The sequence below is a fragment of the Poecilia latipinna genome, unplaced genomic scaffold, assembly GCF_001443285.1.
Source record: "Poecilia latipinna isolate Pla-1442-1.1 unplaced genomic scaffold, P_latipinna-1.0 Scaffold1945, whole genome shotgun sequence".
Taxonomy (NCBI): domain Eukaryota; kingdom Metazoa; phylum Chordata; class Actinopteri; order Cyprinodontiformes; family Poeciliidae; genus Poecilia; species Poecilia latipinna.
Genome location: NW_015114561.1, coordinates 76,377 through 89,641, shown reverse-complemented (window position 1 = coordinate 89,641; position 13,265 = coordinate 76,377). Strand labels below are relative to the sequence as shown.

Here is a 13,265-nt window from a genome sequence, read left to right as displayed (position 1 = left end):
AAATTAAGGTGAATTCATGGTTCATTTTTCCACATAATGTAACCGGTAGTGTTTATGATAAAAAAAATAATAATAATAATTATGTGATCGGTATCAGCAGGAAAAAACCTGATCGGCACATCTCTAGTTCCCTGGGTTCTGTTGGTTTCTGCTGGTTTTCTGGGTTCTGTTGGTTCTACTGGTTCTGGTACCTGGAAGCTGCTGTGACACAGCTTGTCCACCCACTCCAGGCAGTCGTCTTTGGGGGCAGCAAACACAAGGGTCCTGTCCTCGGTCTCCACACAAAACGTGGACATGTTGTCCTGCAGACAGAGAGCAGTGGTTAGGGTCCGACCGGGCCAAACAGAACCGGGGGAACCGACGGACTGGGCCGGGGCACCGACCAGGTGGCAGGCCTCGGCGTTGGGAGGAAGCCTCAGGACGGAGATCAGCTCCGACAGGCGCACCACCTTCACCTTCTTCTCCCCGTGAAGCTGGTGGGGCCTCCGCAGGTCAGCGCCCCCTGCAGCAAAGACGCAGAACTGGTCACTTTCACTAAACTTACTAAATTTGTATTTACTACATCTACACTACAGCTGGTAAATTAGCACTTTAGAATTCATTCAGAAAATTAATTTAGGGGAAGCTAAGTTTGCTAAATGTTAGAAAAATGAGCAAAAGCGCTACATGTAGCATTAGCTCCACTAGCACGATTACCTCTTCTCTGCACGAATGAACTGATGAATGTTAGGGTTAATACGTCTCCTGGCCAGCAGCTCCACGTTATTACAGACAAATATCCCAAAACATCATGATCAGAACTTCATACGAGGTTCAGTGTTTGAAAAACAGGATAAACATTTATAACCTGAATCGGATCGACTAAAACATGAGATAAAATAACATTAAATGATGTAATGACCTGCAGGACCCACTAGAGGGCGACGCCATCCTGCTGGTTTAGAGCTTCAGCTCTAATGAAAACTGATCTCGTTGATTATTACAAAGCTTTTTCATAAAATCTCATTTTGCCTTTTTTTTCTTTGGGTTTTAAATAATTGTTATTTTTCGGATTAAATGTTTCTTCCTGCAGTTTCTCCCACTCAGACCTTCATCAGAAACCTGCTCCTCTTCCTCCCTGCTCCTCTTCCTCTGTGTCCTACTTTCCGCTTCATGATGCTAAATGCTCTCTGAGCTCTCAGCGTTGCGTAACCCGGCCACCATCTTCCCCCCGCAGCACCACGCTGCCTCCACCTCTCAGCTCTGACTCCGTGATCCTTTGTGACACGACATGATTCTTCAATCTCCCGGCGCTCGCGTCGTGTCAGACCTTCATCACGCTCCTCTTCCTCACTCTGAGGGGTTTCTTAGCAGACCTTCATCATGTCTGCTTTTCAGTTTCAAACGTTTTTCCTTAAATTATTCATAGATCCTGATTTAACCTGGAATCCGAAACGCTCCAGAGTTCCTTCCTGGAAAACAGGAAGTAGAGCAGGAAATGAAACTTCAGCCGTTCTTCGCTGAAGTCCTGAAGTAAATCTGACCTCAGATCAGCGGCATGTTGCAGCAGAATGTCGCCCTGCTGGTCCGAACCCGTCAGAACCGTTTAGGTGTTTCTGCTGGGTCTGGTTTCCTCCATCTTGGTCCAACATCTCGTCGTCCCAGAAGTCCTGCTAGCTTCGTTAGCCTGCGGCTACGCTGACAACAGTTAACGTGACCCAGGTCCGACGTTTTCACCGCGGTCGGAACGGTCCAGTTCAATCTGTTCCGCTTCCAGATGTGGATCTAAATCCGGTTCAAAGCGTCTGAAGTTCTAAACTCACATCACATCCGTGCCATAATTCTGCAGCAGGAGAACCGCGCTGCGCGTTGGAAACGTTTTGAGGTTGCAACGTTGGGGCTGTAAAATCTGAACGCGGAGCGTCGACCAATCAGAGACTCCGCTGTGTGACGCAGCGGCCTGTAGGGGGAGCCCTGCTGTGGATTCGGGTCTAACCGGGCTGCTGACCCGGTTAGCAGCCCGGTTTCACATGGCCCTGACCCTCAGCTGACATGTGAAACTGACAGCAGCTCTGAGCGTCAGTCCGCGCTACGAAACGTGAACAAGCATCGACTCGACTGGCTTGTTTTTTCTCACGTTTAGTCGTTATGTGATAATTATTCCATCCGTTTAGTAAAATGCTGCCTCCGTTTTTCCTCCACAGCATCGCTGCTGGTCGTTTCCTTTGCTCTGTTTCCTGCTCAGAAACTTGCTAAGCTAGCTGAAGGAGCAAAGCAGCTCAATAAACTTGAAGGAAAATAACATTTCACGGAGTTATTTGGACTAATATTTTAGAAAAAAAAATTGAAACACATTAAGGAAATTACTTTTTTTTTTACTCTTGCATTTTTCCTCATCCCTCCGACTTTCTGAGGCCTTCTAAGCCGCCATGCTGGTTCAGTGTCCTGACCTTTGACCTGCCAGTCTGAGATGGCGCTCCGGCGTTGTGCTAGCACCCGCCTGTTTCTGGCTTTTATAACTAACAGGTTTTCTCTGGTGTTTGTCCCTCCAGGCCACCGTAGTTCCAAAGGCTCAGGTGAGTGTTATTGAGCAGACAGTTTCTGGATGGTGAACTCTGCCTGACTTTATGACTGAGAATCAGAACCAAGCGGGTCAGAACCGGTGGCTAACAGAACTTCAGCTCTGAAGTTCTGTTCAGAGCTGAACAGAACTTTGAGCTTTGACAAAGTTTGAGCCGTTTGTCTTCTGCTGAGGAGAAAAAACACTTCAGAGTCACGTTGAAGTGTTCTGCTCTGATTTCTGGTTATTTCGCTTCATGGGGGTCTGAAGCAGCTCTCTGCTGATTGGTCCGGGTAAGATAATGACTCCTTAATGGCTCTGGTGGACCACAGGGAGTCAGAGGAGCGCGTCCCGACAGGAAGCTTACCTCCGCCGTCCCTGATCTCCAGGCGACCCACGCTGCTGCTGCTGGGCGCGAACAGGGACAGCCTGACTGGTTTCCATTTCTGAAACAAACAGGAAGTGAAAAAAGTGTCAAAGGTCACGGCAACAGAGGTGGGAAAAGTTTCAGCTTGATGTTCAGCTGGAAGAGAAACGAGACAGGAGGACAAAACGCGTCCCGACAGAATGATCTGTCACAGAGACACGCAGGTAAACACAGGTCAGGTCATATCTGTGTCAGGAGCACACACACACACACACACACACACACACAGCGGCTGGGATTTGGACCTTTATTCCTCCAGTTCCTCAGTGTCGGAGCGCAGCAGGAATGTTCTGCCAGGATCTGTTTCAACTTGTTGGTTTGGATTCCTCAACTTTCCTCTCAGAAAAGCCAAACAAACCAGCTGAGCTCCAGAAACTCTGAGTTAAAAGCAGCAGGAATATCAGCGAATATCACGATTTAAGATTCGCCTCAGATTTCGATCTGCTCTGACCAAACCGAGCTGCTAACGGCTAAACAAGCTGCATTTCTGCAGAGAAGCAAAGATTGACTCACTTTGTGGGGTTTGTGCGGCTTCAGGTAAACTTTCCCTGTTTTGATGTGAGAGTCCATGGAGGAGGAACCAGGAACCGGACCGGACCGGACCAGACCAGACCGCTGCTGCTGGAGATCACAGAAACACGTCTGAGGAGCTTCCTGCTCCGATCAGCATTAAGGTTGGGCCATGAGGCATTCCAGAAATATGATCCTCACCTGCTGAAACACACACACACACACACATATTTAAAATGCCTGCCTGTTGTGCTGCTTCTAAAGTTGCACAGCAATAATTTAGTTGTTTAGTCTGGAAAATATCGGGCTTCATTTTCCAAATCCATATTCTCACCATGTTATTAATTCACTTATAAATTTAACAGTTTCAAGATAAATTAAGTAGCAAGCTAAATATTTAGCTCAAATATAACATTTAGCTCCAAATTAAATATACTTAGTTATCAAACTAAATATTTAGTTAGCAAGCTAACAATATTTTCCAATCAAAATTTGGAGCTAGTAAGCCAAATATTTAGCTCCAAATGAAGTAGTTAGCTCTTAGGTCACAAAATATAAATCCATCCATTTTCTAACACCTGTGTCCCTCAGTGGGTCAGGAGGTGCTGCTGCCTCTCCAGCTAACGTTTCAGGTGAGAGGCGGGGTCACCTGGACAGGTGACCAACCTGTCACAGGGCAACACAGAGACAGACAGGACACACACCGGGACAAACCGGAGACCAATTAACCTGACAGTCATGTTCTGGGAAGCTGGAGAGAACCCAGCATGCGCAGGGAGAACATGCAGAAAGACCCCGGGCCGGGAATTGAACCCAGAACCTTCTTGCTACAAGGCAACAGCTCTACCTACTGCACCACTGTGCAGTTGCAATATATTTAGCTTAATATAATCTAAATATTTAGCTAGCTCAAAGCTAAGTATTTAGCTTGTAAAATTAAATATTTATTTTGAAAGTGTGACATTTATTAATGAATGAATAACATGGTGGAAACGTGAATTTGAAAAAGAAACCCCTAAATATTATGGTTAAATTTTTTTACAGTGTATCTTTACAAGCGACCTCCGTTAAACAACGAGGTCAAAGTCCAACATTCCTGCAGGAGGAAACTGGAGCAATGAATGGGAATCCAGGTCCACACTGGGAGGAGTGGCCAGGTGGGCTAATGAGGAACAGGTGGATGCTGGAGTAACCGAGGACATCTAGTGGCAGAAACGGGGTACAGCAAGGAATCAACCTGGAAATTAAGATGTAGGCTTCAGCTGCTGCTGTCAACAGCTTCTCCTACAGATGAGGCAAAAATTGTCCTTTTGCATCGATATTTGTGGCGCTGAAACAATGAATCAGATCTGAGGAGGAACCCTTTAACTCCGAGTCTTCTCTGAAGCGAGCGTCTCCTCCGTTTTCTCCTCCGACCGGAGGCCTGATTCCAGGAAGGACGTCGTCTTGACTCACATCCAGCCGCGCTTCCTGCTTCTTTCTAGCTTCTGAATTGTGCAGCCGGGTCTGCCGCTCTGCCTGCAGGTCAGACTGTTTGTTGTTGCTGTAAATGATCGCTTCTCAGAGGAACTCCTTGCTAGCGGCTCTGGAAGATGCGATCTGACAGGTTTGGACTGAAAAGGCCACGGAGGATCTGCGGCGACGCGAGCTGCACCTACAAACACCAACCGCCTCCGATGCCCCGAGGTCACCGAGGTCACCGGCTGAACCAGAGCCGACCCGACAGCAGGACCGGCGGGTCGGGGGTCACACCGACCGGAGGAACACCTGGAATCACCGCTGAAACGGGTACACTGCAAAAACACTAAGTACTACCAAGGCCTTTAACCAGTGCAAACAGCTCAGCACACCTCAACGAAGAAACACTAAACACAAGCAGCTTTCCAGCAAGACATTATTTTAAGTAAATTATTCCTTAATGCTGATGAAAACGTTGGCTTGTAAAATTATTTTATCTGCTAAAACTAACAGCATTTTGGACAAAAATGGTTTTTCTTGTTGTTGTTTTTTTTCTTTTTTAGCATAATCATCTTGTGACAAAACATTAAAATACAAAACAAACAAAAAAAAAAATATATATATACATATATATATATGTATATATATATATATAAATATGAAGATGACTATATTTAAATTGTAGCTAAATATCTACTCTATGAACTAAATATTTAGTTTTGAACTGAATACTTATAATTCAGCTTCTTAGCTAAATATTTAGTTTCAATATGACATTTTTAATAAGTGAAATAATTTGCTGATGGAACTAAAACTTGTTCATCAACATTAAGGAATTATTGACTTAAACTCCAGCTGAAAAGTTTCTTAAAAATAATTTTTTTCTTAACATATTTGGACTGGAAATCAGACCAAAATTACTTGGTAAGGTTTTGTGTCAGTTAGGCCTGTCGCATTAATCAATAAATTAATAAATCAGTTAATCACATAATAAATTAAAATGAGATCAATAATTTCTACCAAAAACTGGATGATAAAATTTTTCAGTCTGGTGTTTTGGGCTCAACTAGAACTTTATTTTGAAAGATAATTTTGTTTACAGAAACTTCATAATTTATTGTATTTGTTGTTTCTGTTGATTATTCATTTTAAAAATCTTCCAGTGATAAATGTTGATGAGAGTGTAAAGTTTATTGAATGTGGTTTTGCTTTATTATTAGCATCATATGATCTCAAAACAACATTTTAATTTATCACAATATCTTCTGGGACGATTTATCGTCCAGTAAGGTTTGTTATTGTGATGGGCCTGGATGTCGGCTGTCCTGATTGGAGCTGGGTAACCATGGCGACGGGTACCTGCAGGCTGAGGAGGATCCGATCAGCGCATGGGAAGGAAAACATGTCGCTGTCAGCAGCACGACGGCCCCAACCGCGGTCAGCGCTCCCTCTGAGGGAGGTCACATGATCTGCTGGGGCCCTACGGGGCCGCCAGTGCCCTATGGGGCCCAACGGGTCTGACCAGCAGCTCCAGACTGGACCCAGCTTCTGGAGAACAAACAGGATAAACCAGGAAAATGCGGCAGAGAGAGAGAGGAGGAATGAAAGGTCACCTCAGGTCACCGGCTGCAGCTGAACCTGAAACAACCAGAACCAGAACACGTTTCTCCTCAGATTATCCAGGTCAGAGACAGGAGAAGGTTCTGCTGGATTAGGGAGAAAATGGCCGCTTCACTTTCGTTTCTGGGGCGACTTAGAGGAATAAAGATGTAGAAATAATAAAACGACCAGAAAAAACACAGAAAATGAGATGAATAAAAGCTGAAGAAAGTGACAGATTTCACCTGGAAGAGGAAACGATGGTGGAGTTACTCAGTCTGAATAATTCAGGTTATGTAATCTGTCATAGAAGAAGAAAAAATCAGTTCATTTTTCAAAGTCATCACCATTTTATCCATTCAGTTATCAATAATATCACAGTTGCAAGCAAAATTCTAAGTTGGCAAACTAAATCTTTAGCTGGCTCAGAGATAAATACTTAGCTTGAAGCTACATAGTTAACTTAATATTTAGCGGACTTACTAAATATTTCTGCTTATTTAGTTCAATAAATATTTAGATTTAGTCAGGAGCTAAGTGTTGAAATATGAGCAGAATATTTAGTTATTAATCTAAATCTTTATCTGGTGAGAAATGGGCCGAACCCTCCGGTTTGTACAAAGTTGCTGATTAGATTCCACATGTTGACGCCTGCTGCAGCAGGCAGTCAGGCCGAGCTGTGATTGGCTGAGCTGCCCGTCGGTTCAGCCAACCAGAGCAGAGGGCGGGGCCAGCAGAGTGAACATCTGGGCGCTCCTCCTCCTCTTCCTCAGCTTCATCTCCGCGGCTTCGCTCCTCTCTGCTGACGGGAAGCAGCTCCGCCGCTTAACTTCCGGGAGTCTCGGCGGGATGTCCGCGAGCTGCGACCCGCGCGCCGCCTGAGCTCACCTGGAGCGCGAGGCAGCTGAGGGCGCGCGCAGGACGAGCCATGAGGCGGCGGGAAGCGGCGGGGGGCGCGCTGGTGGGCTGGAAGCTGCTGCTGCTGGTCAGGTGAGAGGAGAGCCGCCGCTGGGTTCAACTGGGGCTCCGCGGCCCGGGGAAAGAACCGGGTGGGGGTCAGGAGGGGTCCTGCTCCAGGTGTTCTCCACTGCTGGTCCAGACAGGTTCAGGTGGAGGAGAATCTGACCTGGAGGTTCTGGTTCTGGTTTCAGAGGGAGATCTTCTCATGTGTTGTCCTGTGTTGCTACTGGATCACCATGGTAACGCTCAGAACCAGTTCGTGTTTCCTTCAGATGCCTTTGCTCTTCAACATGTGGAGATTCATGAACTCCATTCATCATCTGCCACAGAGAATAAATATATCAGAACCATGAAGTCATCTGCCAGGGATGAAGGAGGTGAAGATGATGAAGGTGATGATGAAGGTAATGATGGTGAAGGTGATGATGATGAAGATAATGGTGATGATGATGAAGGTGATGGTGAATGTAATGATCATGATGATGAAGGTGATGATGAAGATAATGGTGATGATGATGAAGGTGGTGATGATGAAGATAATGGTGATGATGGTGAAGGTGGTGATGATGAAGAGAATGGTGATGATGATGAAGGTGGTGATGATGTCTAGTGAACTTTATTGCCAAAGATCTATGTAACAGGATTAACAGAAGTTTGAAATTGCGTCTCTGTCTCCAATGTGTAATTAAACTGAACATATAAATAAGACGTTGACAGTAACCCCCCCCCCACACACACACACACACACACAGCAGAAGTGCAATCAGTGGACACACAGGTAGTGTCAGGTGATGCAGATGCTGAATGCAAGGTGCAAAGAGTGAAGGAAATGTTTATGAAAAGTTCATTTAGTTTACTACAGTGTGTTGATGAGTCTGATGGCTTGTGGAAAGAAGCCGTTTCCCAGTGCGGTGAAGGTTTAATGTGGGTTATCTGATGTGATCCATTCGGTTCTGACCGTCTGACTTCCTGTTTCTCATCCTGAGTCATCTTTCAGGATCAAAGTTTCTGAATGTGGATTTAAAATTATTTCCAGCTTTATTAAACCTAAAAACGTCTCGGAGAAAAGATTTAATTCAGAAGGAAGAACAAAATGCTGACAGCAACAAACTAACAAATTCCTACGATAACCGATAATGTTTTCAGACCATCTGTAAGTCACACATCGATCATAAATATCTCTGAAAATCTAATAGTTTGATTTTGTAAAAACAAGACTAAACTCTGGAAATGGAAGGTATTTTAAATACCCAAAATAAGACAATAACCAAAAACAATAAAAATGTAAATAAACATTTTCTACTCGAACCATAAAATGGATTATATTCCACAATATAATTAATTTTATGATGGATTATATAATAAATGGATTTATTATGGATGGTTTTGATGTTCCCATCAAAAACATCAGAATGAAAATTATCAGCTCATTTTAATTAAGCTAGCTAAACATTAATTAGCTCTGATATTATATTTGGCTAATAATTTGCTAATTAACTTGAAGAAAAGGACTATCAAAATAAAAGCTGGGCATTGAGAACTTCTATAAAAACTTCTGATGAGACCGTATTCAATGCTGATGCTAAAGCTAAGCTAAGTATTTAGTTGTTGAACTAAGTGTTTATCTCCAGTATTTGGAGCCGTCTGCTCTGACCTGCAGCTTCCTTCAGGTTTATCTCATTCATTTGGCTCAGACACTGAGGAACTCGGCGGCGGAGTAAAGATGGCGCCGAGTGGTTCAAACATGAAGCGTTTCTGAAAGCTGCTGCTGTAAAAGTCGTCCTGCCCTTCAGTCAGCAGAAGCTTCATGTGTTCATCCTCCTCTCCCCTCCGGCGTTGCTGTGCCTCCCGCCTGGAGCTACGAGTGTTTCTGGCTCATCGCTGATCCGGGCGTCAGGAGGAGGCTAGAGGTTTCCAGAGACTCGGAAACGTTGAACAAGTTGTCATGGAAACCAGGAACAACAGCTGCTCAAGCCACTCAGAGCTATCAGAGCTGGGCAACTATAATCTGATTTGAACAGTTTGTATCGTTGCAGCTTTTGTTGGAATAAAACAAAAGGAGAGATTTGGATTGTCAGAAAACGGTGTGGATTTGGATCCAGACTGTAATCCTGTTAGATCTGATCTCTGAATCCATCCATGACCCGTAAGCAGATTAACCCGAGCACTGAGCCGACTTCCTGTCAGAGCCAAACAGAAACCAACAGAAAAACTTTTTTCCTGCTGGAGGATAAAAATAAACTCATTATGCAGGTTGACAGTCAAAACAGCAGAGATTCACTCAGAAGGTTAAACAATGAGGAGGAGACTGAAGGAGCTGCGTTCAGCTTCATCAGCAACAGGAAGTGGAATCACCACAACCATCGGCTACATTTCTACAACCCGACACGTTTGCAGATTAAATCCCATCATCATTTCTAACTGTGTGGCTGCAGGAAGGCAGAACAGAAACGACCTTCAGTGGAACCAGCAGCAGCGTTACTGGGAACGTTGGGAGCAGCGATGGACTTGGAGTCTAACCACAGCTGGGAGGAAGGATCTGCCGTAACGCTGCTTTCTGCACGCAGGATGCAGCAGCCTGTAACCCAGGCTGCTGCAAGCTAAATAAATTAGCACGCTAATTAAATATTCAACTTCTCACTAAATATTTAGTTTGCAAACTAAATAATTAGATTCAAACTAAAAACATAGATTGGTGGCAAAGTAGTTAGCTTCCAACTAAACAGTAAGCTTACTCACTTTAGCTTCAAACTTGATACTTAGTTTGCCAATTAAATAGTTAGCTTTGAACTAAATACTTAAATTAATCGTTAACTAAATAGATAGTACTTGGATTGCTAACAAAGTGTTTAACTTCAAAATAAATATGTAGTTTGAAACTGTGACATTTGTAAATAAATGAATACAATTTCTCTTATGTAAGGCTAAATAACATATTAATGCTGTTAGCTTAGCGAGCCGGCCTCCCGACGTGATGTAACATCCGGTTAGCAGGCCGGACATTAGCGACGGGACTCCGCCTGTTGGCGTCTCTAACTCTGCTTCATCGCATGTCTGACGAAGGAAACCAGCCAGAGCCGAACAGCGTTTCGCTTTTATGATGTTTATGTAACTACAGATGTTCTGACGGCAGATCCAGAACCCGGGCCTTCCTTCAGCTGCAGTTTCTCTCCAGCATCAGTTTATTAAAAGCTTGTTCTGATAAATATTAAAAGCTTTTTTCTGCCGGTGTTCAGAGCTGTCAGAGCGGGTCTCATCAGCCCGGAGCGGATCCAAATGATCCGGTACCAACAGGTTCATTTCTCAGTTAAACATCCGATCTGCGGTACATGCAGGAATATTCCTGATAAACCTGATGAAGCTCCAGGAAACATTTAACCGTTTATCTGGAGGAAAACGTCTGAAATTTACCTTCTGATCTCTCCACCCTATGGAAGACAAATCCTGACAAAATTAGCAGTAATTTGGTCAGGAATAATAAAAACAAATATTTCATCCAAAAGCTACTGAATAAGAACCAATTCCAGTTTATCCTATTATACACTGTAGCATGAATTCATATTTGTTTATTAATGAATAACATTAATTTAACTTTATCACTATTATTTAACGTTGAATTTTAGTTGCAATCTTATTGTTTTATTAGTTAAAAAAATATTTAAAATATATGACAGTAAGTCAGAAATGTTATATATAAAAAAATAAATAGAAATGAAACAAAGAACACTCAGCGGTTCATGGCTGAAGAAACCTGTGTGCCGAGTGAATATAAGCATATTTACAGAAAGTTGAGTGGAAGGAAAAAGTTCAGTATAGGGACAACCGCAGCCTTAATATGAAGCAGAATCCATTTAAGCTTCTCCAGGAGTGGACAGAGGCTGGATCCAGAACCTGGGCTGCCATTTGGGTCGAGCAGAACCAGAACTGGTCCAAAGTTCTGTTTTTAGATGAAAGTAAAGTTTTCATTTCATCTGGAGATCACAGACTGGAGAGAACCAGAACCTGGATGGAGGTCCAGTCAGTGATGATCTGGGTTGTATCAGGTCATCTGCTGGTTCTGGTTCTGGTGATGCAGGAATTCAGCCCGGACCAGAGCTGAGAGCAGAGCGATGATCATTTCTGTTGAATTGATCATTTTTATTGATCTGATGTTCTGACTTCTGAGTTTTGATTCCAGAATCAGAACTTCTAGAAAACAGGCTGAGCGGTTCCACTCTATGTGTGATAGATCTATATCATAGATCCGTTTCACTTCCTGACACGAGGAACAGAAAATACCGAACTTTTCCAGCCCTCCGCTGTAACGCAGTTCAGCCGGCTGAAGAAGTTGCCGCTGCGCTAAGTGGTGCGGCGGCCTGAGGAAGAGGAGTGATGAAGGCTCGGCGGTCTCCTCTCAGTAAGTGAACATTTGGCTGCAGGCGCCAGTCGACCCGACTCTGGATGTTACGCCAGAAACCCTCCAGGCTTCTCTGGGAATCCAGGTTTATTTCAGGATGCTTGTTTTCCTCCTGCAGCTGATTAAGAGGAACCAGAACCGCAAACGGGCCAGACAGGAAACCCAGATATAGGAATAATAATCAAGAATGAAATACATGTATGGAGCATTTTTCACTGGAAAACAGCAGAAATTTAGGCTGCAGGCTGATTTAATCCAACTCCAGTGTGTCTGTCTAGTCAAAGTCCGATCGGTGAGGCATGAATGCTAATTTCATGCTACCCTCATAGCATTTTCTGGTGACGCCTCTGGGCCAGAATGAGTCTTGGTTCTTGTTCAGTGAAAAGTTCGACAGACTTTGTTCGTCTTGCTGTTAGAAAGACAAACATTTTGATAAATGTAGTTTAACGGTGATGAGGGAAGCAGCTGTTTATGGGCCACAGAGCTTCCAGAAGCGTCTCTGCTGTATGCCTGACCCCCCTGCGCCGCGTTATGCAGTCATGCATTATGCATGTCTGGATGCAGCAGGCGGATCGGCCGTGTTGGAGGTAGCGGCGCGGCCCGGAGGCGCCTGACCTCATCCTGGAGCAGCAGCAGCTGATGACTGCGCCGCGTAATGAGCAGATGCTTTGCTGGAGCAGAAGACAGCCAGCATGCATATTTCAGGTTAAACACGACGGCGAGGCCGCTGCGTGTTTAACCTGAGCGTTCGCTCCGCTGGCCTCCAAACATGGAAGGAAATCCAGGGAGCAGAACAGATGTTGCTCCGTGTTTCCAGGAGGAACGGTTTAGTGACCGGACGGAGCCAAATGGGTTTTTGGTGTTTGGATGACGCTCCGCCGCCGCCGGCTGAAGAATCACTCAGAGTTCCTGGAGCATGAAGCTATGAAACATGACGGTTATTAAAGTGTTCACAGATGAATCGCTCTGGTTCACAGAAACGATCTGGAATCAGCTGCAGAAACATTAGAGTGGATTTTCTTCCTGTTCGGTGAAAACTGGAGCAAAACGCCGAGCAGAACCCGGAACCACCCGCTGAAAGTTTTCATAATGACAAAAACGGGCAGCAGATCCATGAGGGGAACGAGCAGAGAACAGTCAAAGCCCGGGAACAGTCAAAGCCCGGGAACAGTCAAAGCCTGGGAAAAACTGAGATCTCTATAGAGCTACATTGGGGCCATAAAGTTTGTTCAAAAGAAAAATGTTTGAAACTGAAAAAAATCTCTTGAATCTAAAAAGTACATTTGGAACAATTTATTTTCCAGTTTGAAACCAGTTTCTGGACGGAGACCCCGGGTCTGAAGCTGGTCTCGTTTTGCTGAGAGCAGAGCGGCGTG

The 13,265-nt window shown here is 44.5% G+C and overlaps 2 protein-coding genes across 4 annotated transcripts in view; one reads left to right on the top strand and one right to left on the bottom strand.

The window, feature by feature from the left end:
* The window catches only part of dok1a (docking protein 1a), a 10,974-nt gene extending 7,411 nt beyond the window's left edge, over positions 1 to 3,563 (bottom strand). Inside the window, exons 1-4 of one of the 2 annotated variants that reach the window (XM_015015727.1) lie at positions 3,480 to 3,563; positions 2,907 to 2,985; positions 384 to 502; positions 192 to 302 (exon numbers count right to left, since the gene is read on the bottom strand). In XM_015015727.1, the coding sequence (XP_014871213.1) occupies positions 192 to 302; positions 384 to 502; positions 2,907 to 2,985; positions 3,480 to 3,536 (366 nt within the window). In that variant the 5' untranslated portion in view covers positions 3,537 to 3,563. Of the gene's footprint in view, positions 1 to 191; positions 303 to 383; positions 503 to 901; positions 1,062 to 2,906; positions 2,986 to 3,479 lie in introns of those variants that run through there. The other variant, XM_015015729.1, reaches the window with a different exon arrangement.
* The window catches only part of glra3 (glycine receptor, alpha 3), a 39,638-nt gene continuing 29,353 nt past the window's right edge, over positions 2,981 to 13,265 (top strand). The window contains exons 1-2 of one of the 2 annotated variants that reach the window (XM_015015730.1): positions 2,981 to 3,130; positions 3,504 to 3,640. In XM_015015730.1, the coding sequence (XP_014871216.1) occupies positions 3,107 to 3,130; positions 3,504 to 3,640 (161 nt within the window). In that variant the 5' untranslated portion in view covers positions 2,981 to 3,106. Of the gene's footprint in view, positions 3,131 to 3,503; positions 3,641 to 6,881; positions 7,524 to 13,265 lie in introns of those variants that run through there. The other variant, XM_015015731.1, reaches the window with a different exon arrangement.